The sequence below is a fragment of the Lutjanus erythropterus genome, chromosome 1 (genome assembly GCF_056507025.1).
Source record: "Lutjanus erythropterus isolate fLutEry1 chromosome 1, fLutEry1.hap2, whole genome shotgun sequence".
Lineage (NCBI taxonomy): Eukaryota > Metazoa > Chordata > Actinopteri > Lutjaniformes > Lutjanidae > Lutjanus > Lutjanus erythropterus.
In genome coordinates this window covers 44,761,193-44,787,895 of record NC_139317.1, presented here as the reverse complement: position 1 = coordinate 44,787,895, position 26,703 = coordinate 44,761,193, and the positions used below count along the sequence as shown (strand labels likewise).

The following is a 26,703-nucleotide window of genomic DNA, read 5'->3' as shown; positions in this document are numbered from 1 at the left end:
ATATGTTAAAATTTTCCAAACCATCATCGTCAGCCCATCCATCTGCGATTGTCGATATCATCATCCCCCCACCCACCTCCTCCCGTCCTCTCGGGTCTCAGCTGGGAGATGTGCGCAAGCTGCGAATTCACTATGTCAGGCACAGTGTGCGTTCACTACGTCCTGTCCGTTCTCACACTTATTTTCCATTTTAAATGGAGAAATACAACCATACTCCTTCTGAACTTAAGTTTCTCTATTTTACCGAACTAAGACGACCTTAATTGGCTTGTTAACTCACACTTAATTCAAACTCAAAAGAAAAGCATGTAAAACTCACCAAAACCGTCTTTGTTAGTCTGTCCACTCTTCCAACAATCACCAGCTCTGGTTTGGTCAAAATAAATCCTTAATTCACCGTGTGAAAAGAGTGTAAAGAGTCTGACTCTGCAGACTGTTTTCCTCTCACTCCTCACCCAGCTCAGCTCACTCATGGTCGGCTGAGTGGGTGTGAACTGCACCACTGTGAAGAGCAGAGGCTGTCACTCTGCGGACTGTTAGCAGACATGAGCAAAACAAAATGACAAATATCGCCCTAAAAATCAGCCAAAAAAAGCAATCAGTGATGGATTCAGCCCATCATCAATAGATGATATTTTCGTCCAGTTGCCCAACCCTAGTGTATATACTACATTCACTGCAGCATAACAACATGATTAGTACAACTCATGTAAGCTAGTGTTAGCTACCTAATTAGCCAGCCTGCAAGTGGAACTACCCATTGGTGTTGCTGTTGCAGTTGAACTCTTTCCCTGCCAATAATGAGATATTCCGTCAATTGCAAAAAATAAAATATTGTCAATTGAAGAAGAAAAGAACTGCCAGAATTCAGCAGCAGAAGAAGGAGCTGATGTTATGTAGCATAAACACTGTTGCACAGCTGCAGATCTGTGGGACAGAGAGCGCCGTGTCCCAGGCACAGAGCAAGGCGGCTCATGCTGCAGTCCCCTGGACATACACAGCAGCTGGGACACTGCGAGGCTGCTCACATCGCAGCCCCTGGGACTCACGCCTCAGCCGGGGCAGAGAGCACTCACACAAAGATATATAATCTGAAGTTGATATTCTCCTTAAATATGTCTTTTTTTTTCTTTTAAAAAGTGGATTTTTTTGATGCAACCAACCATTGTTTTTTGGGGTTTTTTGCATCTGTAACCATCAGATCTGTTCTTCCTTTTGACATATTTCATGTTAACATATTCACAGAACTGAATGTTCTGTGGGTCCTGAAAAATCTGTGAATTTTGTCAAAATGCTGATGCTGGCTGCCAACTTTAAAAAAAAAAAAAAAAAAAAACGCTGGCAGAGAAAGAGTTGAGATGATATTACAAGCAAAACATGTTTTTCCTAAAACAAGGCATACAAACTTGTGTTGTCTACAGGAGCAGATACCATCATACATTAAAACAAAAACACAAAAATGTCATTATACATTTTTTCCCTGCTTCACTGAAAATGTACGGAACAATAACCCCAAAATCGAGGTACATATCGAACTGTCAGTTTTGTGTATCATCGCAAAACTAGCGATGATACAGAAAACCAAAAGAGCATCCTGTTGACTCATTCTGAAAACTTCCCTGTAAAATTCTCTGACAAAACAACAACAGCTGATGAGAAAACGTGGTACTATGTGATGGAGAACTCTTCATGATCATAAAACAGAGATTTGATGGATGTCCAAGTCAGCAGTGCAGGAAATCAATGTTTTGACACATCTGTATTACAGCTGTAAGCTAAACATGCATAGGAAACACTGCCTATTTATACATCCAGCAGACATGGAACAACTTCTGAGAAAACCATCTGTGTGACTGAGAAAATCTGTAGAGGTGGTGATAATGTGGGTTTGTCACTACAAGTGTTTCCTTTAAGTGTTTACTTGACACGCAGTCATCTGATCCAGTGTTGAAATATGAAGAATAATAATAATAAGAAAAATGACCAGTAATAAAAAATGATCACTGCAGCTTTACATTCTAAACCTGCCTTTGTAAAATTATCATTATAAATTATATTACAGTTTTTGTAGCTTTTAAACATAGTGTCCATTTTGGCTGGTGATCCAAAAGTTTGAATCTTAAAAGAAAGTTTTTCCTCACCAACCTCAGTGCTTGCTCTGGGAACATTTAGGTTTATAAAGAGTACAATCTAGACCAGCTCTATTTGAAAAGTGTCTTTAGATAACTTTGTTATGTTATGTTATTTCTATACAAATAAAATTGAATTAAACTTAATTGAATCTTTATATGTGAAGCAACAATTTGAAGGAGTTGCATGGTACATTTTCATGGATACAGTCCATGTTTTACACAATAGGGTTCATGGGACCTGCAGATAATTAATCTACAAAATAAAAGCCCTGGTTAATATAATTTTTTATAACATGCAATTAGCAGTCATTCAGACCTGTGATTAAATTCTAATCTCCATCTGGGTACCATCAACTCTCTGACACTGTAACTCAGTTGGACTATTTAGTGTGACTCAACCCTGTCCTCCTTGTCTAATGGCTGGTGAGCGGCAGGCTGAGTTGGCTGCTTTCCTGGACTCCAGCGCCTGATCAGCTGGATGTGAGAGCAACAATAAGTGGATCTGACGCCTGTTTGGAATGAGTTGGGGATAAACAGACGTAGAGGGCTGCAGCTGCACGTGGAAAGTGCACGTCCGAGGAGAGGACGAGGGAAGGGACGGGTGAGGGAAAGATGGTGAAACTGAAATTGCATCGCTTTGCATGTGAGGATGTTATCCATGTTAACTTTCAAATATCTGTCTGTGTTGTCAACGACCTCAGCTCTCACACAATGTGAGCTGGGACAGGCTCCAGTCCTCGGCAACCCTAAACAGGAGAAGTGGGATGGGTGGATGGTTGGATGAATGGATAAATGGATAAACCAACCAATTGAGCATGGAGCTCAAGATACGGACTAATAAACTTGCATCTGGCCTCCACACACAGAAGTGTCTTTTCATTATTCTTGTAGCTGTGGCTGCAACACTTCAAGAAATAGTTGAATATTTAGGGGAATGCACTTATTCACTTTCTCTCCAAGGGGGGCTGGTAACTTCATGGATTTTTAACATAAAGCTTTTTATGTGTTCATGGATAAATGGACTATCGCTTCATCTGCCAGTTACGAAAAGTTATGTGATGATCAGTGGGGAGGATTTCTCTCCTCCTACCTGTCTGTGTCTGCTCAGTGCATGCAGCTCTGTGTCAGCGCTGTAAAAAGTGTCCGCACATATCTCTCTGTTTAAAACAGCTGATAAATATGTGGTATAAGTACATAATTTAGAGATCACAGTCACAAACAGCAGTGAACGTGTAACTCAGCAGAATCTTGACCTGCTGTGCCAGCTCACCCTTTTACACTGATGTCAGCTCGTTTCTGTTAACACCCTGTCACTACCTCCCTTGGCAGAACAAAACTGAACAGCTTCTGTACCTTTTACACAGACAGCGAGACAGAATAAAGGCACAATATTCCCATATTGACCAGGCTGTGTAAAAGGGGCTAGAGTCAGTAGGATTCATCCTCTAGGTAACATGAATGTGTGTATAAAGCTATCCCATCTAACAGTTTTTGAGATATTTCAGTCCGAGTCAATGCACTGACAGACATTGCCATCCCTACATCCAAATTAAAGGGCAACTCCATCTTTGGTCTTTTCTGCATTTTTCATATGGAAACTCCCACTCAGCTGTTAGCAAAAAGCAGTGAAGTAGATTAAAGTGCCAATGCCCTCCCCTTCCCCAGCCTAGGGGTTTTATTTGTAATGCCATCATGCGTACATCAACGTCAGATCACTAGGACGATGTTTTAGAAGGGTTTGCAAAAATAGCATTTCGATGCTAAAACAAAAAAATAATGAATATTCACCACTGGAATGATATAGAAACCTTTAAAAAAAACAATGGACCTGCCAAGTAATACTGACTGGTGCAGCTTTAAAATATACATTAAGAAACTGAGATTCATCCTTTAAAAGCTTCCTTCCAAATACCTGGAAGGTAGTTGTAAAGGTGGGAAATAGAGGTGCAACTCCTGTTCTGGCCAACTGAGTCAAGTCAGGAACTCTCTAGTCATACTTTTAAGCATTTATTGCAACAAACGGAAATATAGTTATGCTTAGCACTGATGGCTCCGCTCTTAAGATATTCCCTGAATTGACTGAGCAGCATGCTAACCCAGAGGCCAGGGAACGCAATGCAAAAAAACCCTGGGGTATACTACAGGGAGCCCTATGCAAAACTGCATTTGATTGTCTTTTTGAAAGTTTGAGCCCTGACTCTAAACCAAAAAGGTGGAGGCTGGGGTGGTGGTGGAAAGTTTGCCAGTAATGGCGGTGTGTGCAGCATTGAGAGAGGAGTTGCATTTACCTTGTGGTGAGAAGGGCTGTGATTGGTGTGTGACTGGTAACAATGATTCAATTGGCAGGCTGTCAGCTGATTACAGCAGCAGTTCATGACTTCTGTATGCTGCACCACCTAACGCAAAGCTTCACTAATATAAAGGATAAAGGTAAAACTAATGAATCAAAATTCATGTGTTTGAAAACTGATTAATCTATTCTAAAAAATAGTGCTGATTCATTTTCTGGCAGTCAACCAACTGATCATATAATATAAGAATAATTATTGCAGTTCTATAGGAAAGTATCAGGGAGTATTTCTGCACCAGTAACACATGGGTTGTACTGGGTATTTCCCAGCGGGAATGTATGCAGCTGTACAAAGGCTGTTGCCGCTTTGAAAACACTGCATAGATTAAATTTTTAAAAACTCATTGAAAATGTCAACCTTTCATCAAACCAAGTCTGAGGTCTTTTGTTCTAAAGGCCTGTTCATGCAGCTCCAATCATGTGAAGTCTGGTATCTATACATTCTGTGTGAGTGACATGAAGTCACCCAGAGAGCAGTATCAAATATCTTCTTATCTCCTCCCGAGAGGCTGTAAGAGACGTACTGCAGCCGTGTCCTCCACATGAGCTTTGCACTAGTTAGAGTAGAGTACAGCAATACAGCCACACACACACACACACACACACAGGCCGCTGAGCGACCATGTGCAACAGGAAACCTGAGAGCGCAGTGACACGCTTTAATTTGCCTGCATGCCGCCTCGCTCTCGGCCTGACTGCTGCTGGCAGCGTCCCTCTCCTCCCCTTCCAGCAGATGTTGATCCCAACTGCTGCTGTCCTCACACAGGACGCCTTATGACAGTAGTGCTGGTGGTCAGATCAGGTTTATAACAAACCACCTCCAGAACAAAAGGCCACTTTATCCATGCCCTCCTCCCTCTCCTGGCAGCGGGAGCAGACAGGATAGGATCTGACAGCAGACATGAGTATTCATTTAAACAAAAGGATTCCTTTTACCCCGGCCTACCCCCACCCCGCCCCCTCCCTGCAGTTACAGCAGGTAATAATAGCTAATCCCAAATTAGGAATGTGTCATGTTGTGCCAGACGCTGCCTTGTTGGGAGGATGAGGAACAAACCTGCCTCACTGACAGACTGATTAGACATGAGACTCCACCGAGTTATCAACAGGACAGGGAGTGTGGTCAGGTGTTGTGTCCGAGTCCAGATTACAGATATTGATACTGCCTATCAATACTGATACTAATTGATACTTTTATTAACACTACTCACCATAGTTTGGTGGAAAAAATAAGATATGACATGAAAAAAAGTGGGGAAAAGGGTGGCATAAATGCATAATGTCAAAGGCATCATTATATTTATCATGACTATAAGATATGCCTTGAAAAGTTTTCCACCTCATCAGTAATTTATTCATTTTTTCTGTTTTTCTTCTCTATTTTCATTGTTGTCTGTAAAGTCACTATTCTACTGTCTTGTTTTTATACAAAGGAAAAAAAATGCTGCCAATAAAACAAAAAACACACAGACCGACCGCAATTTTTTTTATTGCTTAATTGCAGAAATAATGAATAAAAATTGTTTCCAGAGTTATTGAATTTAGCTTCATTTTCATTACATTAGTAAAGTCAGCATCTGAACTTTTTCAGTTGTCAGCTTCGTCCAGGACCTTATCAATATTTCGGCACTGACCAGTCAGGAACTGGTACCAGTTTAGTACCAGCTGTCAATACCGATCCCTAATGTCCACATTTCAAGACTGACTACGATCACCACAGTGCTGCACAGAGCAAGAGAGCTGAGACCACAATTAATACATTTATGACGCATTTCCATTCATTCAAGTGCTGGCTACATACCTGGTGACCAGCACAGCTGTGTCCACCGGTGGGATGTCGTCCCTCCCACCAGGAATGTGGTTGGTGCCGAGGTACCGCGGCCCCCCAAACTCTTGGTACTGCCACTGACAGAAGCTCTCCAGAGACCTTTCTCCCTGATGACCCACCTTTAGCTTTTCCTGAAGAACAGATACAGATACAGACACTTACAGTTACAGTGTGTCTTTTAGCTAAATTGGAAAAAATACATCCACTATGTTGCAGGTCAAATTGGTAAAAACATCTATGTGACCTATGTCATTGGGTCTGTTTCCCCTCTACAGCTTATACAAGAACTTTACATACCTTTTAGGAATTCAGAAACCTTCACATGTCTGAAGCCCAAAGTATTTGCACCAAGTAGAATAGCATGAATACTTTGTGTTACATCAAATAAAACCTACATAAAATCTTTTACTTGGACGGAGAATCTTTATCAGTCCACGGGAAAGAGCATTTTATAAGGGGAAAAAAAGGGAATCTGTTTCCCACAGGGCATGACCTTCCCCACACCCACACAGGGTGGGGCAGGCATCTGCTGACAGTCAGGTTGTTGGGGTCGACGGAGAGTTGAAGAGGGGTCAAAGAGGGTGAAAAGTCAGGCTTACCGGGCGGCTGTGGAGCAGCACCAGCTTGGTGACACGAATGTTGATCCTGACTCCCAGACTCTGGTGGTGGAACATGTTGTAGACCTGCAAGAGACGGACCAACACTACTACTGATTTCTCCAGCAGAGGACAAAAGATGTAAAGGAAAGACAAATGATGGAAATGCTGTCAAGACAGTGAGCGAATGCTACTAGTTCTATACACAAAACAACATTTTACATTTGACTTTATGAACTCTTGAGATGGAGGATTGTATTTGACACTGGGATCTTACCATGTTCATGACAGTCAGCAGGAACCTCTGTGCCGCCTCCGCACCGTGGTACTGCACCATGTCAGAGTCTGCCACCACCACCGTCTCCACAGTGTACGCTTCGTGCAGGCGAATGGCGTTTCTCTTCCCACGACCATCCTCGCTGACTTTTGACATCTTCTCCTTCTTCTTCCCTACCACAAACAGGCAGACAGACAGGAGGACCAATGTTACACACAACACCAGAGGTAGAAGTAACACAGTGACTCTCTTTGCTGTGACTGAGCAGCTTGTTATTATCATATCATAAGGTCAAACGGTGGAAAACTGGTTAAACATTTTTATTGTGCAGCAGAAGGACTTTTTCTGCTAATTAGGTCTCTATGTAACGCATTATGATGCCAATTTAGAGTGGATTAGGGTGTGCTACCTTAAAGCAACATTAATAGTATTTACAATAGCAATGGAAAATGCTATATAAACCTAAATACACAATACCAAAAATGTCACGTGTGAATTCATAGTGGTACAGTTTCCTGTGACTTCATTATCGAATAAAATACAGACTTTTTTCCACATTGAAAAATGACAGAAAAGGACAGTTTCAGACCATTGTTGTGGTGAGAGATGATGGAACTGAACCATGTGAGGAAGGCCTCCAGTGAGCCGTGACAATTCAAACACTTCTATTCATTTTCTTAGGATCCTGCCTCCTTTTTAAAGTATTGCAACAAGTGAGGCTGCAGGTTCACTGCTGTGTGTTCCACCGAGATGTTTGGTACGTATAAATGACAATGGATCGACAGTCAAGAATCACCTGGGTTTTGTTCACAAGTGCAACAGATCAAGTAGTAGATCCTGTCCTCTTACTATAGGTAGAAAAGTTGCCATGTTAAGAGAAAATTCATCAAATTTCACCGGTTTTTAGCAGAACACCCACTTTGGTTCTCAAGGAAATCCTGCTCATTTTTCTTTTTCCAGCTGGGAAACGACTTTTTAAGTTGTGAACTAATTTACTTTTTGTGGAAATGCTCAGAACTGTTCAAGTTTACGTGTGCAAACCATAACAGGTTGGTTCCATGCTAGTGGAAAAGGCCTATTTATCAGGTAAACCTTTCTAATACCAGGGAGAACATGTTCTCCACACCATAATACCTCCAGCTGCCTGAACCATTGACACAAGGCAGAATGGATCCACGGATTCATGTTGTTTATGCCAATTTCTGACCCTACGAACTGCATGTCACAGCAGAAGTTGAGATTCAAACCAGGCAGCATTTTTCCAGTCTACTGCTGTCTAGGTTGGTGCTGCTGCTCTTTTCAACATGTTGTGTGTTCAGAGATGCTCTTTTGTACAGCTTGAACCAGTCTGGCCGTTCTCCTCTGATCTCTCACATTAACAAGGCATGTTCGCCCACACAACTGCTGCTCACTGCTTATTTTCTGCACCATTCTCTGTAAAGACTTTAGTGCATGAAAATCCCTGGAGAGCAGCAGTGTCTCAGACAGACAGCCCACCCTGTCTAGCAACAACAATTGTTCCACAGTCAAAGTCACTTAGATCACATTTCTTCCTCATTCTGCTGTTTGGCCTAAACAACAACTCAACCTATTTACCACATCTGTATGCCTTTATGTACTGTGTTGCTGCCATATGATTGGCTGCTTCGAATTTTGCATTTATAAGCATGTAGAGGTGTACATAATAAATGGACCACTAAATCTATATGACCTGTCAAATGACTAGAATAAGTCAGTTACAAATGATCAAAGAACCAGTCCCTCCAAGGAAGCTGAAAAGTTGTAAACCAATTATGATGGTTTCCTGTGAGTTCCACCAATCATAGCAGCCCCTGTGCAAACACCATACATATATATCTCAATAAACCGACTCTGTTTTATCATTTATTGTGGTTTTGTACTTTTATTTTTCAAATTTTGTCACAAATACTAAAAAGAACACAAGGTTTATCATTGTTCTTGACATTTATTAATGCTTTGCGCATATTTTATAATTTTGTGTTCGCTGTTTTGGCTGCATTAGAGCTCCAAAAAGCTTCTTTGTGTCTTGAGTCTTTTTGCTAAGGTTACTCAGAACACTCAGAACAGAGAATGGTTTATTCTCCCTGGAACAAGACGCTGCTTATTTTTAATTAGATAGAAAAAAATACTAACTTTTTTGCAACTCTCACTTACACCTGCAGTTTTATTACCAGAAAATGCCAAAAAAATATCGCAACATGCATTCCAAGTTCTTAGAAACGCTGATGTGAAATCAGGCATTTTAGGGCACAACAATCCCCAGAAAGCCCACAAAATGCTGGAGAGACAGAACTTTCCACAACTTTTCACAGCTGCAGCATTCACAGACTGGTTCAATTTACAGTGCTTAGTTTTTTCCTTACAGGGAACAATCTAATCTGACATGACATGTAAACCACAGCACAACCTAAATTAAACTATTAAAACTTAGGATGAGGAATATAAAAAAGATATAAACCTGTTATATCTAGTAATACAATTTGACAGTGTATTAAAATATTGGGCAAATGAGGAGACACAGAGCTGAGGCTGATAGCAAACCTCTGAAGGCAGATTAGTCTAGATAAGTCCTGAAGGCCTGGAACAGTCCCTGAACATGTGTCTGTCTGCTTCCATCTCTCCTGGCTTCGCTCAAATCTAGTTTTATGTCAAACACACCAGCTTGCTGGGGGATCCTGCCCCCTTTTCTCCACTAACACACTCCCTGCTGATCATTCCAAAATGTTACTTCTCTGTAATGACTAGGAGCTAAGACTCACAGGAGGTCTAACCATTTCTTAATGCTCTATCTGGACTGAACGGTGTTATGGGAGCACTGCAGGGGCTGGCTGTGGGTTTTCTTAGTGCCGCTGCCTCCAACAGTCCCCAAATGTTTTGAGTTTCAACAAATACCAGATTGCTTAAAAGGTGAAATAGACATTACAAAAAGAATCGGAGGACTACAATCAGGCAATTGTATTGTAAATCTTCATTTATCATCAGAAACAGGTGGTAAGCTAATATACAACGCTGCTACTAAAAACCTGTGCACTGTGTGGGGCAGGGAAGAGTACCAACCAACCACCAGCACCTGGGAGGAAAAAGAGAGAGAGAAGAGCTCTCGAATGCTTCAAACAAAGTGCCTGTCAGATTGTCTGACAGCATCCGATCCTCACTTTCTGGCTTCATCATTAGGGGGAGTGTGCAAAAAAAAACAAAAAAAAACAAACATTTCATTGTAAAAGTCACCAACCTCATGCCCGCACACTTGCTTTCCACTTTGCTACTCCCTCCTCAGCAATGCACGCATCCGGTCCAATGCCAACCATCCATCACATTCTCACTCCCAACTCGTCAAATCCGGCAGCTTGGTCAGTGGCCACACGTATCAAACTATGACACTCGGTCAAGCTAGCATTGACAAATACACAGCATCCAGCTTGACTTTCAAAATAAAGGCACACTTGGTTGGGTTTTAGCAACAAAACTACTTGGTTAGGTTTAAGAAAAGATCATGGTTTGGGTTAACTAAGTACCATAGTTATGTAAGTTAATGTAATTTGCATATGTTATGTAAGTTTAAGTATCAGGATATCACAGTTTGAAGGTATAAGGCCACTGACCAAGCTGCCGTATTTGACACTTGATTGAGAATGGGCTGGACAATCAGTGTTGAAGTTCGTCCAGTTTTAATGAAATGTAATTCCAGGTGATACTGAGTTGACAACTAAGCGTGGCAGATCAATACACCTCGATCCTCGCTACAATGCTTCCTGTCTTTAATTGCATCCATTCAAAAGGTCTAAAACTTTTGCCTTTCAATGTGGTCAGATGGCAAAACTTAAAGTCTAGTTGCCTTGGATAAAGTGAGAATTCGCATTATTGAAAGGTTAGCCATTGGGGAAAAGTTTGAAGACATAGTAGTAAGTAAATCTATACTCTGAAAAAACTGAAAACATCATTCTAGTGTCAGCAATGGAACTCTGGTATCACATTGGCTTTTTCCATGTGGGACCAGCCCCATTGGGACTCACAAACCTAACTTTGAGCGTTCTGACCAAAAATAAATTGGCTCAGAAGCAGTTCTCAGCTGGAACTAGGTTTGGGCTGATGGACAATGCAATCATCCATTGTGATATCTGACAGTCATCAACCACAACATCATGATTTAAAAGCCTTCTGTATTTAAGGTAGTGCGTTTCCTCAGAGTTACTGTAAGGCCAGATTTGTTGATGAAGTTCTGTTTTGACATGTGGGAATGAAAATCAAGTTGTTGCTGAGGGTGATTGCAACTTAATCTCAATCTCCATTTCCTGTTTGTTATTATGCCTCCTGTTCTCCAGTTGTCCGGCCATTCGTGAGTCCGTGCGTCCGTCCTTCCGTCCGTCCATCACAGATTTTTGTTTGCGCGATAACTTTTGAACGGGTGGACGGATTTGCACCAAATCTTGTGTGCTAAGACTCTATAATAGGTACATGAACTGATTAAATTTTGGAGGCCAACGCTTTCAAGATGGCCAACTTTCAAGATGGCAGACTTTTTGTTTACGCGATTACTTTTGAACGGGTGGACGGATTTGCACCAAATCTTGTGTGCTAACACTCTATAACAGGTACATGAACTGATTAAATTTTGGAGACCAATGCTTCCGAGATGGCCGCAAAATGGCCGCCTGACAGACCTGTCTCTAAAAACACACTTATGCCAATAACTTGGTTAATTTTTTATATTTGACTTTGATATATTTTTGAATAATTATGTTGGATACTATTAGGTAATAAAGGTAATAGCTCTTTCCTTGCAATCTTTTCTCATTAATTGTATACTGTATCAATAGAGCCATAATTCTCAAACTCCTGGGACACTTGTAAATAGGATTTATAATGAATCAATGGTTTCAATCAGGTGTAGGGAACACAAAAAGTCCCAGTTGTATGAAACTGTTGCAGGCGGAGGCATCAGAATTGACGCTTTAGCGTCAGCTTCTACCCGTTTTCATTTTCTTGCTAAATTTGTGGACCCAAGACGCTTGTTTTACTGAGTTACAGCCATGTGGTACGGAGAAAAAAGACCCTTTTAAACCTGCATCCGCCAAACATCCCCTATGTATGGCGGATGCTGTCGGAGTTAAACTGCTTGCTACCGTCACTGATGATGGGAACTGCAGTGAAATCATCCATTGCAATGTTTTACTGTGAACATTGTTATATGCCAGTTCAGTAGACATTGCCCAACCCCAGCTAGAACCAAAAAATATCAGATTTCCATGAGAACCGAAGTGGGTTTGGCATATTCTACAGATTGTTGTACATTCTGCAACACCCTGTGTTGATGATGCATCCTTGGTGACAGTGGTTCAGATCAAAACTGGTAGAATGTGGCCTGATTTGCTGGATAGTACCAAGGTTCCAAGAATCCTGAACAGAACTGTTTCAAGAACCAACGTTAATAGTTGAGAATGCCACATGTCCATTGGCATTACTGATAGCCCTTTTCAACCAAATTACCTCTGGTTCTTGGGCCAGTTCCATCAAAGATCCTTTGAATCTTGGTTCTATCTAGTTAACCAGCCTACATTTCCACCACTTTTGAGCAGAACCATTGCAATCAAGGATGTCATCAACAGTGCACAACATCCCGTAGAGTATAACACACCCACCTTGGTTCTCAAGAAAAAAATGCTAATTTTGGGGGTTCCAGGCTGAAACTTTTCAGGTTCTGAACCTGTTCATTTTTGGTGGAAATGTTCGGAATGGTTTAAAATCAGGTGCTTGGATCAGAACCACGCCTTTTCCATGTTGGTGGAAAGGAGTCCTCTGAGAACTTTATTATATGAGTCAATCAATACTCCATTGGTTACAACAATGAGGTCTTGAAATACCTGGCTCAGACTGAATTCAGTTCCTCCAGCATCAATCTACTCCTTTATCCTCCTCATCTTCATCGTTATTACTGTTGACATTAAGTCGGCTTGTTAAGACTGTTAAGAGGTTTTAACATTCCATCATGTATTTAGCTAGCTGGGGGCTCCAGTGTCAATCTGAGACTGCTTAGTTGAGGCACTCAGCCACCACCTCTGCAGCGGTTCTTGCTTTGAATGAGCTCTGTATTGTGTTGGCCTATGTGGTGTCTATTTAGCTTGTTTCTGGAGTGCACAAATGTGACTGATAGATCTTTTGTTCTCGGGGAAGCTCTGATGCAACACATGACAATGCAACACAAGAGTGATGATGCCTTTGACAATGCAGCACAAGAGTGAGGGCTCCCTGTAAAACTACATTATGGATTCACCAAAGACATTCAGCCCAAACCAAGAACCAAGAGGGCCCCAATGCATTGGAAGCCAATCGGCCAGAATAATCCATGTATTGTTGCATATGTATTGTATAAAAGCTTTGTATCTCACACTTGAGTCTGTCCATTCTGACAGATTGGAAGCTTTGATATTTCTTTTGATGAACTCTTTGCAGTTCAGTGTTACTGAGTTACTGTGTCTAGCTTTGCAAGGGATTTCAGAAGTATCATTACAATTGCACAATAAACTGTACAATTTGAAAACGTATCCTTGTTTCCAGAAATTCAGGCCCTGCTGGGGCATTCTAGGGGGCGTACTATAGGCTAAACATCTTTGAGAAACAAATTAGCTTTTAAGCATTCTTTGTAGGGAGGCTGGTGGACAGTGCAAATCCTACATAGCCAGTAGGTTCAGTTAAGCCTCAGGCTGGTTATGCAAGAAAGTGACCAGGGTTCAACGTTAATGCTTTTTTTTCCACTTGCCTGGTCGGGCAAATGGGTCAGATGTGCCCAAAGTCAATTTCTACATGCCCCTGTAAAAACTGTTTTTTAATTAATTTAATAGCAGTTATCAAATACTAACCAAGACTGAAGTCAACTGTTATGCTTAATGTAGGGCTGCAGCATGTATACAATGTCAAAAAACAGTGAAAATTTTTAATCCCAATTTCTCAAAGTCCAAGGTGATGTCTTTCAGTGTCTTGTTTGTCAGTCCAGAACCCAAAGATATTCCGTTTGAGTGGAGAAAAGCAGGAAATCTTCATATTTGAGAAGCTGAGAACAGCATTTTCTACAATTTTGCAAGATTTTTTTTTTTTTAACAATTAATCAATTATCAAAATAAGTTCAACGGTGTGATTATTTTTTACCACCTCACCCTTCTGGTTAAGCAAGTGAGTTTCTAGATTTACTTGGCCAACATGGCATTTTAATTGCCCCGGGCAAGTGGGCAAGCCTTATTGTTGAGCCCAGGTAACAATGCAACCATTCTCTTGGGGATGTTGAGTCCTGTTAGTCTTTCAAATCAAACTTTAAATGACTGGAATCAAGTCAACAAGTCATACAACGTAAATTATAAAATAAGTTGTTCATTATTGGCTTCCAAAATAAGTATTGTGAGTGTTTTCTGATTTGCAGCCTTTGTGGTTAAGGTCTGATTGAGATCAGGTGACTACAACTACTCTGTTAGAGAGTTTGTTTGAGTTTGACAACTGAGGGCTATGGGTGGGTATTTTCTGTATTTCTTCAAGTCCTTCCTCAACTGACATCTACTGCAGTTAATGCGGGAACCTAAGGCACAGGCCACTGCCTCTCATCTGACCGACAAGGCCCTTTGGGGAACCAAGTGACAATTAAAGTAGACAACCACTGAATAAAGGAACAACTGGATGACACAGAACTCAAACTGTATAATGAACTACCACAACAACAGAAATTATGCCTGAAGGAGACAGTTTATAGAAGAGACAGCTTAGAGTGGGCCCATAAAAGTTGCTACATATCCCACCCAGGCAGAAAAATGAGTCTCCCCGGCAGTGATCAGAGAGTTGCTGTATGACTTTGAGGGGAAACGCTTGTAATAAGAAAGGAGAGAGGATGTGTTTGAGTCACACGGAGACAAATAACACAGTGCTTTGAACTATGAAACCAACACCAGCACCACAGGGGAGAAATGACTCTGCTTGCTGAGTAGTTTGTGGGAGAGCATTGCCTCATACAGTGACCGGACTGCTGCTGCTGCTGCTGCTCAGGCCTGAAGCAATTACTGTTGTTTAGAGATTCTCAGATGAGAGCCACAAAGAAAACTTACACTAATGTAAGAAAAACAATACTTCAACATTAGGGCTTTGTCTTTACATAACATGGATTATTAGATGGATGGAGGTTGGATGGAGTTCTATCAACATGACGAATCAAGCTGAATGTCCTACATGAGTCAACGCTATTGCAAAGAGAAAATGGCCAGTTGTGATGGAATGGGTTTACTCTCTACTACTGTGTGTCCCTCTTCCAAATTCCAACAAAAACAGAATAATTAAACCTTTTGAGAAATGGACGGTCCAACTTTTTACAAAATCCTTTTTGCTGTCTTGTATGTTCACATTAGAAGATTGATATATTTTCATTACTGTGTGTGCGGTAGGGTTAGGCAATTTCTACCTAAATGGTCTATGACGAGGTTCACAGTGAAACATCATGATGGATGATGATGTTGTTCTACTGCCAGGTTTAATGAGAAAATTGGGACACAGTGCAAACAACAGCAGCAACAGCGTCTTATATTTTCTCTCCCACATGTCAAACCGAAACTTCATCAACAACTCCGGCCTTGTGGCAACTCTTTAGAAGACAAACAACCTCAAATACAGAAGGCTTTTGAATTAAGATGGTAGAGGGTTCTGACTGTCAGCCATCACGGTCATCAGCGCAACCCTAGTGCCCAGTACAGAGATGGATCCAAAGATCTTTTCTGTGTAGCCTACATTAGAAAGTAGGGCAAGATGCTAGTTTCACAAGATCCAGGTTACATAAGGACAGCGCACAAACCGTGGAACCCCCAAATAGCCCTCTTCTACAAAAGGAATACCAGTAACCTGGAGCTTTTCATAAATGGAATCTTAAGAGCCAACTCAGGTTTGGTACAAGGTTGTTTCTTGTTTTTCCACTGCATTTGACATTTTAGAGATATGTTATTAAAAATCATTCACCACTGTTCTCCTCTTCTTTAAAGATGTGGTTGTCATGCTTCAGAGATGCTCCTTCCAGTGAAATGGTGATTACTTTTGCGTTTGTGATGTGGCAACACATCATCGAAAAAGTGCTAAGAACTGGTGTTTATTATCACCTCCAGAGCAGAGCAGAGTTTTGTAGGGTCAGTCTCACTGCCTTTCATTACTCTGTTGAACAATGCGTTTGAGACCAGAGCTGAACACAGGACAAGTCAGGAACACTGATTGGTTGACAGACTTGACCCAAGGTATCATGGGATTGCCAGTGGACGGCTAACATCATGCAACAATTACAACTGTCAAGTGTAGTGATGGATTCGTCGTTATGGATCTATTTTACCATGTCTCCAAAAAGATACTGTAGTTTGAGACTGGATTACAAAGCTTCTAAAAAGGATACGAGGTACTGTTAGCCTTTCCTGTTCAGCTTAGGCCAACACCCTTTACTTTTCCCGCAGATGGGAAATAACAGACAAGACTTTTCTTGGTCTTGAGAAGCTGCCACACACTCTTTAACCTGTACAGTACCAGATTGGCAGATTACTGCTAACCTTTTCCTCTGCTCTGCTAGCATGCCGCACACACATTATGCACTGCCCTTTTACTTATAAGAGATAGAACATAATTATTTGGGCATAGTGAGAAGAAATCCATACAGTCACAGCCCTAGTTTTTGATGCTACTTGTCTGTCCATTTGTCTGTCAGCAAGATTACGGAAAAAGCACTGGCCTTTCATGAAACTTGGAGGAAGGCTGTGGCATGGGCCAAGGAAGAACCCATCACATTTTGGAGCAGATCTGAATCATGGGGCAGATACACAAATTATTTTTCACTTTCATTGACAGTGAGAGATAAGGTATTTGGCCTTGGCAGATGTCTGCACTCTCCAAATGCCTGTCTAGTTTTTCATTTTTTTGATTGTTTGCCGTTATAAAGAATGGGTCTTTATGAGCCTGCCAAAGGGCAGATGGCAAGGTAGCCAGAGTAGAGGAAGAAGAAAGGAGAGTGGTGTGCTGTAGAAAGCGCAACTCTATGTTTAGACTGTGATGGACAATGATGATAACCCTGATCCCCAAGGTTGTCTGGTTTAGTTTCTGCCTGCATGTATTTGAAAAAACTCCATGGATCTATTTTTTTCCACTTATCTGGGGTTGAATCCTGATGGCAGCAGGCTAAGCAGAATATTCCAGACATCCCTCACCCCAGCAATACTTTCCAGCTCCTCCTGGGAGAACCCAAGGTGTTCCAAGGCCACATGAGATATGTAATCTCTTCAGTTGGTTATGGGTCTAAGTTTGGGTCTCCTTCCAGTGCAAGGGCATCCAGGAGCCATCCTAATCAGATCCGCAACCACCTCAGCTGGCTACATTTGACGCTCTACTCCAAGCTTCCTCCAGATGTCTGAGCTCCTCACTTTATCGCTAACTGGGGATTTCCACCAGATGCGGCTTTGTGACATCACATCTGCACTGCAGTTTTGTTCCGTCATACGAGTGACTGCAATTTCCACCATCAGCGTTTCAGCAGCGGAGCGTTTTGCCCGCCTGATTATGTTTACTTGCTCTGATTTTGTTGATTAAGTCCTCTTCCCTTGCTCTTTGTGCATCTACCATGGATAAGTAGGCTTATGTAGCTAAATTGTTTATTTTCTGTCTATCTTTATGATCGTGAGTCTGCACGGGGTCTTAATTTGAAAATTAACCAGATTCTCCCTGCCTTTTCCATGCCTGATATCCTACCCGTTTGACCTGCTCTGTGCTAATTGACATGGCATCTGTCAAAAAGAGATGCATATTCTCCATGGAGTGGAGCGCCAAGCCGCTTCTGGGAAGTGTCTGAAATGCACCGCGGCACTTCTGGTGGAAACACAAGCATCATCTAGAATGGCCACGAATCGGCCCGAGTGCTGTGGCACAGCCACGCATGGTGTAAATTAGGGGTAAGGCTGAGCCCAGCGTCCCTACGAAGGAAACTAATTTTTGGCTGTTTGTATCTGCAATATCATTCTTTCAGTCACTACCAAAAGCTCATGACCACAGGTGAGAGTTAAAACGTAGATCGAATGGCAAATCAAAAGCTTTGCATTCCGGCTCAGCTCCCTCTTCACAACAACGGTCCAGTACAACATCTGGATTACTGCTGATACTGTCCCAAACTGCCTGCTCATTTTATGCTCCATTTTTCTGTCACTTGTGAACAAGACCCCAAGACATTTGAACTCCTTTGCTTGTGGCAACTAACTCACTCCCCACTGAAACCACAAAAATTAAAAACTGATGGCCTCCTGCAGGTTTCTGAAGAGGAAATTATATGGGAAACCCTTATGATCCCTCCCACTTAGTATTAGAGAATCTCCTCAGGAAGAGAGGTGAGGTGGTCCTGACTTGATCTCCAGCCATGAAGGAAGCAGATGCCTGGGCTCCACTGTTGCTTTAACTTCCTGTGGGCTTTTCCCGTTGACTGGGTGACAGTCTCAGATTCCATTCACGAAGCAGGAATTTCATTACCGGAGACAGGACAGAACAGGCCACTGCAGTGAGAATTATAATTAAAAAGTCTCCTAGTTCAGTGGTCAGGAGCAGCAAGTCAAAGACTGAATGTATTCTTTTTCCACAATTGATACTTGATACAAACACGCACACACATGCAGAGCTACTTGGAAGGTTTAACGGAGCCAAAATTTTGAAATGTCTTGGAGCAACAAAAATGTTAAATGGCTGACCTACAAAGAGAATCTGCAAATTGATTGAGATGATTGAGGGTGTGTTCCAGCATATTTCAGATTCTCTTGCAGTGTGGATCAGACCGCATGCCTCACTATCACGGGCTGACTGATATATCACACCATGGCCTCAGCAGTGGTCTGGGTCTGAACCTGTTACAGGGCAGCCATGAGATGCTGCATTCAATGGCTTGGATAGGGCGTTTAAAATCAACATCCCCCCCCTTGCCAAGCAGACCTATAGCTTGTTTTCTTCAGCCTGCTCTCCATAACTGTAGTGTACTATCTTGACAGTGTACTGTCTTGACATTTGTAACCCTGTCTTTGTCTCTAGCCACCGACACCAACCCCATTCTGTCACCTTTTCTTTCACCACTCATCACTTCCATTCACTAATCATCCCCCAACCATGCAACCTATCCTCTTACCCGTGACCCTCCCTTCACCTTCTTTTACCCCCCAGACACACCAACTGTTAACTCCAGCTCCAGGCTTCTCTGTATTCATGCCTATATGAGGGCAGATATTAACCTTCTATTAAACTATCAAACTCTGCATAAATTACTTAGTGTCATTCACTTCAGATATTGTAGCACTACAAAAAGCTAAACAGGCCTTCTATATGCTCTATGTTCACATGAGCTCATTCCGTTATTCTACACGTGTGTTCATAAATCTCCTCTATGATGTTGGGTACACATTAACATTTGTTTCACCCTGTCATTAAGAAAGATTTTACATTATGATTTCATTTCATTTATCCATTTACATATGTGATTAACATTACATGGATCCTTGCTGTGATATAAATATAGAAAGTGTATATTTGGCTTGGGCAGATAAATGAAAGCAACAATAAATGTGTGTTCTGACTTTGTCATACCACAGAAACATGTGAATAACCACCCATCCAGACTTGAATGATTAAAAAACTTACTTATTATATAAAAAGGGGTCTCAAAATCATGAAAAAATAATCAGTTTTCTCTGATCTGAAACACTGTGGGTGTGTCCACGCTGCTGTCTCAGTGTCAAACACCACTGCATCCTGAAAAAAAATCTGAAACATGGACACTCTGTCTAGCAGCTTTAATGGACACGTCCAGACATGTTCGAGCCACCAGAGCCAGAGGACAGTGACAGGATGGTATTCTTCTTTCTTCTGTGTCAGGTTGTTGGAATTGAAGTGAGCTTAAGTGAACTTCTGGGCTGATTTGGACCGAGAGAGTCACTGAAGGTACATTTGTAACTGACTATAAGAGAGCGTGAAGGGAGTGGGGTAGTGTTGTTTGTGTGTCGGTTTGGGTTAGGGTTAGTCTTGGGGGACCATGGCTCTGGCATGTCACTGAGTCCACCCAAAAAATCCTGAATGCAGAAACCTAACAGTCTAACTCTATAATTCAGTCCTACATAGTGTTTTAATGTTTTCAGCAACTATTTTCCAACATGTATAACGTGTTCAGAAGAAAAACTCTGAATTCTCCTTAGACAGACTTTTAAGTTCTAATGGAAACTTCAAAGTTTCTAAAGATCCAGCTAAATATGGTTGACTTTTGATGAAGTGTGTAAACAATGACGCACAAGACATATACAGCAGTGATTCCCAACACATGGGTTGTGTGCAACTTCATCCAAAAGACAAAATCCTACAGTGAACTTCTAGCACGTGTATTTTGAAGTTGTTTCTTTTCCTGCTTGCTAGGTAGTAGGGCACATTACAGCATGAAACTTTACAGTACAAGCTGTTCATTGATGCTGGCTCTATTTGTCATGTGACTCTTGCCTTGCACATCCATTGATTCGGGCCAATATTTGGACTTACGCAAATGTATTGACAGGAAAAATGGTCATTAATTAAAGGCGGCAAAATATGTTCAAACTATGTCAAACTCTGTCAGGGATTCAACTGATGGATTTTGCTGAGTATTTGAGGTGTGGTGACTAAAGCCAGTATTATACTTTCCGCCAGTGCGTGGGTCCATGTGATGTAAATTTCATCATCAGAAGGTGTAAGCGAACCTCTGCGTGCCCCTAATTTGTTGTGTCCGTGGAGACCCATGCAGCCATACCTGTACATGTGACAAATGTGTCCTCCAAAGTGCCTCTGTGGTGTCCACAGCTGTCCCTGTATGCATCTGTTTGGGAGTATATTCATGCCTTAACAAATTTGCTCTTAGCCACATAGTTCAGACATGAGCAGCATTTGATTAGGTGAGTTGCCAAATAATTTGGTAGCTTGGTAGCAGTCTCTTAAATGTGTGGATTTGCTGCTTTTCTTTCTCTTTTATGACAATAAGTGAAGAGTTGTTGGGGTTTGGACTGTTGGTTAGATAAAAGAAGCAATACTAAGACGTCACTTTTGGCTCTGTAAAGTTGTGAAGAACCTTTTCTACAGTTTTGACATTTCATAGACTAAACAATTCAATCAATTAAGCGTGAAAATATCTGCCAGATGAATCAATGATGAAAATAGTCATTAGTCGGTGTGTCACAACAATAGCTCAACAAATGAGAGACACTTCTCCAGAAAATCATGTTGTTGTCTGGATCGTGTTGTAAATTGTCACTTCATATCATGAGATGTGATCCTGCACCATTTGCTCCATGATGAATTTCAAGACTAAAACATGAAAATCTGAAAATCTGGAAAAGTTGTCATTTTCAGGTGATTTGATCATGGTATACACAGTGGACAGCCGGGTGTAATGGCACTGCACTGAGGCGCAGCACTTCTCTAATGAGAGGCTGCAGATTTGTCAGCATATCTGTGCTGCTGCCTTCAGATGGCTGCACAGATTTAATGAAGTGAAGGAGAAGTGCTTCATACAGTAGAAGCAGCTGCAGACTGTACTAGAAGAATCACTCATTACTATTGATAAATGCAGAGTAATTTACTGACATTCCTGCTTCAACCATATTAAATTATCATTTTATATGCTGATTTGGTGCCATCTACTAGTTAGAGAGTTTATGAATAGGTATATTTACATTTTAAGCATTACTCCAATATTCCTGCTGCAACTATTTAGTTTGCTTTTGTGGATAAAATCATAGTGGTCGTGGTCTAATATAGGGCTGCAACTAAAGTTAACAAATCATTTTCATTATCAATTAATCTGTTGATTATTTTCTCGATTAATCAATTAGTTGTTTGGTACATAAAATGTCAGAAAATTGTGAAAAACTGTTTTCCAAAGCCCAAGGTGATGTCCTCAAATTTGTTGTTTTGTTCACGACCCAAAGATATTAAATTAATTGCCACAGACACACACAAACATTTTCATTGTCATTGTTGACCTAATTTTCATTGAAATACCAACAACTCACTTTGGTACAATATTAGTACCACTGTAGCTGAACTCAAGGAAATAATCCATGACACCTTTATAAAAATCAGCATAACAAAACTTGACAAGTCTAAAATGTACCAGTGCAGTGAGGTCGAGGAAATTATTCATGACACAGTTATAATGGCCTTATGAGAGCGAATATCAAACTAACCACTTATGACAGTTTGATATAATGTTACCTTCTCTAAGTTTGACCATTATCGTTTATGGCAGGTTACGTTGTCTTGGCTAATGTCAATTTGTCATAACAAAGACATCTCAAACCAGAGGAGGCCACTCAGTTGAGTGCAGATCCCTGCCAGGCAGCAGGTGAAGCACCTACTGCAATGCCATCACAAGTGCCAGATGCAACCAGCGGAGATTTGCAAAGTTCTGGCAACATTAACGTGACCTCCACATACGTTGTTCCAAACTAAAACAAGCAGTTGTTGATCACTTGCAGTCCCTAGTGGCCAGTTAAGAAGAGTGAGACGTCAAGTCAAGTTACAGTTTACATCCATGTCTGTCCAGACTCATATGTCTGTAGTGAAGACCTTTAATGTGGAACTGACCACAATATTGACCTGTAACTTTGAAGGAGTTTAATTAAAGGTATTAAGTGTATTTTTTGGCAAAAACATAAGTTCTTACTATACATGTATGATGCCATTGAGTAATTTCCAGTGAGAAATATGCTATATTCACTTAAAGGCTACTTTCACAGAGGAAGGCAGGATCATTTTATCCTATTAGATATTTTGTAATTTTGTCATGATAAGCATATTAATTCTTGAGTTAGCCAAAAATATGTTTAGCGAGGTCACAGTGACCGTGACCTTTGACCACCAAATGAGAATCAGTTCATCTCTGAGTCCAAGTGGTCAAGAAAGTTTGAAGAAAGTCCTGCATGACGTTTGAAGCCATAAACACATATAAAAGTCATAAAAAAAGGTTTTAGGTTTTCCAAAATTCTGAATCACAGAATCACAGACAGAGGTCCTTCAGCAGACAGTCATGAATGTGCACCAAAAAAATTAGGCTGATCGGTCCAGTACTCTGAGATCCACTCCGGACAAGATGCAGGTCTGTTGATCACACACAGAAGTGATTACATGATCCCCTCCTGGCTACGCCTGGTCAGTATAGCAATGTCAACTTTATACTCAAAATTACATAACTGACCGAACCATGCTTAATGACAACTGTCACACACATTTATAAAGGTTCCTTCATGTCATTGCAGGTGTCATGTCATGTCACTCTTATGAACGCTCCTTCAAATAATGTGTTACCATGCCCTAGAACATGTATCAAACTACAGATTGATGGTATTTTTGTGCCTCATAACTCGTCCTGAAGATTGAAATATTACACGCTTTGCTAAGACATACAGCCACTCTGTCGTAAGACTTTAATTAAAGGGAGTGAAAACTGAGCAAAAACAGCTGAGGGTTTAAAAGGGTTCAAGCTGCCCCGTGGGGTTTTGTTGTAAACAAACTAAAGCTCTATTTACATTCAGTGTTCCTCACCAAAACACATTGTGTGTGTCCTTGAGCTCTAACAAATGTGTTAAATGCACTTCTTTCCACTTTCTAAGCTGATTGTTGAAGTATTAAATCCATTCTCTTGATGTTAGACCGAAAGTGTTTTTTTTAATCACTTTCCTTATTTAATTGTATGTGATTAAAACATATTTATGAATAACCAAAATGTGAGTCCTACAGGTAAAGCACACAAACTGCTCAGTCACTCTTCATCCTCCCCCCAGGCTCTTATGCAATATGACACAGTTACCTCCATCCAAGCAGACTGAACCACTGCTGTACAAAGAATGCATGGGCGAAAGACACACACACACACACACACACACACACACACACATGCACACACACAGTCATGTTGTGAATTCCTCTGGAAGTGGAGCTGATTCTTAATGGATATAAAGTCTGCCTCATTTTGCATCTCTCTCCAGAGACCATGTGGTTTGGGGGAGGAAATGGAAGCTTTGGTGAAAAGGGAGGAGAGGAGAGGAGAGGAGAGGAGAGGAGAGGAGAGGAGAGGAGAGGAGAGAGGAGAGAGGAGAGAGGAGAGGAGAGGTGAGGACTGAGTCCAGGCAGACATGAATGCAAAGGAAAGAATTTATAATCTGGCACCTCCCTCCATCCATCGAACCTCACGGACAGCAGGAGCATACATATATACATACATTTAGTCAAATCATCTAACCACCTCGGTGTCTGTAGAGCTGGAGACCCCAACCTCCCATTAAACACTCTCAAAGTTGGGTCTGGGGGCCACCCAAGCACGCAGACGGGAATGTCAGATATCCTTGAAGGGCTTCCAAGAAGTTCACTGGAAGAATAAGGAATAGTTTAACTCCACTATGATTTCATTCACTTGAAATTATGTCAATTAGAGGCTGCAGAACGTTCCACAAGTCAGTCAACATCAGCAGACATCTTCCCATAGGGCAGAATGGGAGTGGACACTCTCAGAGTTAAGGATTCTTCCTGAAGGGCTGGGGTTCTACCAGAATCATTTGATTCTGAAGAACCATTTTTTGAAGAAAGGGTTCATCAAGTGTTCTTTGATGTTCTACAACTCCAGTTCCAAAAGAGTTGGGATATTATGTAAGACAATGATTTGCAAATGTTTTTCAATTGAATTCAGCACAAGATATTTAATGTTCAAACTGATTAACTTTATTGTTTTAAGTAAATATACACCCATTCTGAAGTTGATGCCTGCAACATGTTCCAAAAAAAGTTGAGAGGGGGTCATGGATCACCACTGTGATACATCACCTTTTCTTTTGACTGTCAGTCAGTGTTTGAAAGTGAAACTCTTTCTCATTCTTGCGTGATATACAACTTCAGCTGCTCAACAGTCCAGGGTCTCTGTTGTCATATTTTGTGCTTCATAATGCTCCACACATTTTCAATAAGAGACAGGTCTGGACTGCAGGCAGGTCAGTCGAACTCTTTTACTACGAAGACACACTGCTGGAACAAGTGTACAGTGTGTCTTGGCATTGTGCTGCTGAAATAAGCAGGGACATCTCTGAAAAAGACTGGATGGCAGCATATGTTGCTCCAAATCCAAATGTATCTTTCAGCATTAATGGGGCCTTCACAGATGTGACAGTTACCCATGATGCCATGGGCACTAACACACCCCCATACCATCACAGCTGCTGTCTTTTGAAGTTAGCTCTGGTAACAATCTGGATGGTCCTTTTCCTCTTTAGCCCAGAGGACACGACGTCCATGATTTGTGAAAACAATCTGAAATGTGGACTCATGATTCTAATGCCTGAGGGGTCGAAGGTCACAGATATTCACTCTCTCTGGACATAAGACCTTGTCCCTTTCGCACAGAGATTTCTGCAGATTCTCTAAATCTTAAAATAATATTATGGATTTTAGATGGTGAAATACCTAAATTATTTGCAACTCTGTGACAAACTTTCTTAAACCAGCGGACTATAAAGTGATGAAAATTACTCCACCCTTGCTTGTGAACGACTGAGCCTTTCGATAATGCTGCTTTAATACCTAATCACGATCCTGTCACCTGTTACTAATGAACCTGTTTACCTGTGGAATGTTACACAGGTGTTTTTGGAGCATTCTACAGCAGTCTTTTGTTGCTCCTGTCCAAACTTTTGAAAAGGTGTTACAGGCATCAAATTCAGAATGAACACTGAATATCTTGTTTCTGTATATTCAATTTAATACAAGTCAAATACTATTTTCAAATCATGGCATTCTGGTTTTTATGCAGATATACACAGCCCCCCTCTATTTTTGAATGGGTGGGGGTGGGGTGAGGGTATTAACAACCCTTTTCATCCGAAGAACCCTCTTTCAAAGAAAGAGTTCTACAAGGATTGTTTGCCCTTGAAGAACTCTTTCATCAAAGATTGTTTGCACCATAATATAAAAGCATTGGGTGTGTTCTAGATGAAACCTTTGGAGTATTAAAAGGTTCTTGGTAGATTCCCCTGAGGGTCTCTTCTTAGCGTCCTTAGAAGGTGAAAAGATCCTTGACAAAACTCCCAGAAAGGGTTCTGGGTGGAGCCATTGCACCATAGAAATGTTCTCTTTTAGAACCTCTCATAAGGAGTCCTACATGAAACCTTACACAGATGGTTCTGGGTATATGTTGGGTTCTAGGTAGACTCGCTGAAGGGGTTCCAAGTGGAACCTTCATAAAAAAAAAAACCATAATGAGCCAGGAACCAAAAAAAGTTTGCCAATGAACCGTTTATGTTTCTACTTAGCACCTTAATTTCTAAGAGTGCACACTGTGAAGTTATTTGGGAGTGTGTGTGTGAAGAAAACATTTGAAAAGCCTGCTCAGCCTCTGCTTGATGGCTGAAAACAAACTAACGAAGAGAAGAGCAGCAGCTCAGCACACACAGCTCTGCTCTGCTCGCAGGGTT

The 26,703-nt window shown here is 41.3% G+C and overlaps 1 protein-coding gene across 2 annotated transcripts in view; it reads right to left on the bottom strand.

Moving 5' to 3' along the window:
- The window catches only part of adamts17 (ADAM metallopeptidase with thrombospondin type 1 motif, 17), a 188,465-nt gene that overhangs the window by 126,679 nt on the left and 35,083 nt on the right, over positions 1 to 26,703 (bottom strand). For both annotated transcript variants that reach the window (XM_084722188.1, XM_084722196.1), the window contains exons 4-6: positions 7,184 to 7,356; positions 6,910 to 6,993; positions 6,284 to 6,441 (exon numbers count right to left, since the gene is read on the bottom strand). In XM_084722188.1, the coding sequence (XP_084578314.1) occupies positions 6,284 to 6,441; positions 6,910 to 6,993; positions 7,184 to 7,356 (415 nt within the window). The remainder of the gene's footprint in view (positions 1 to 6,283; positions 6,442 to 6,909; positions 6,994 to 7,183; positions 7,357 to 26,703) is intronic.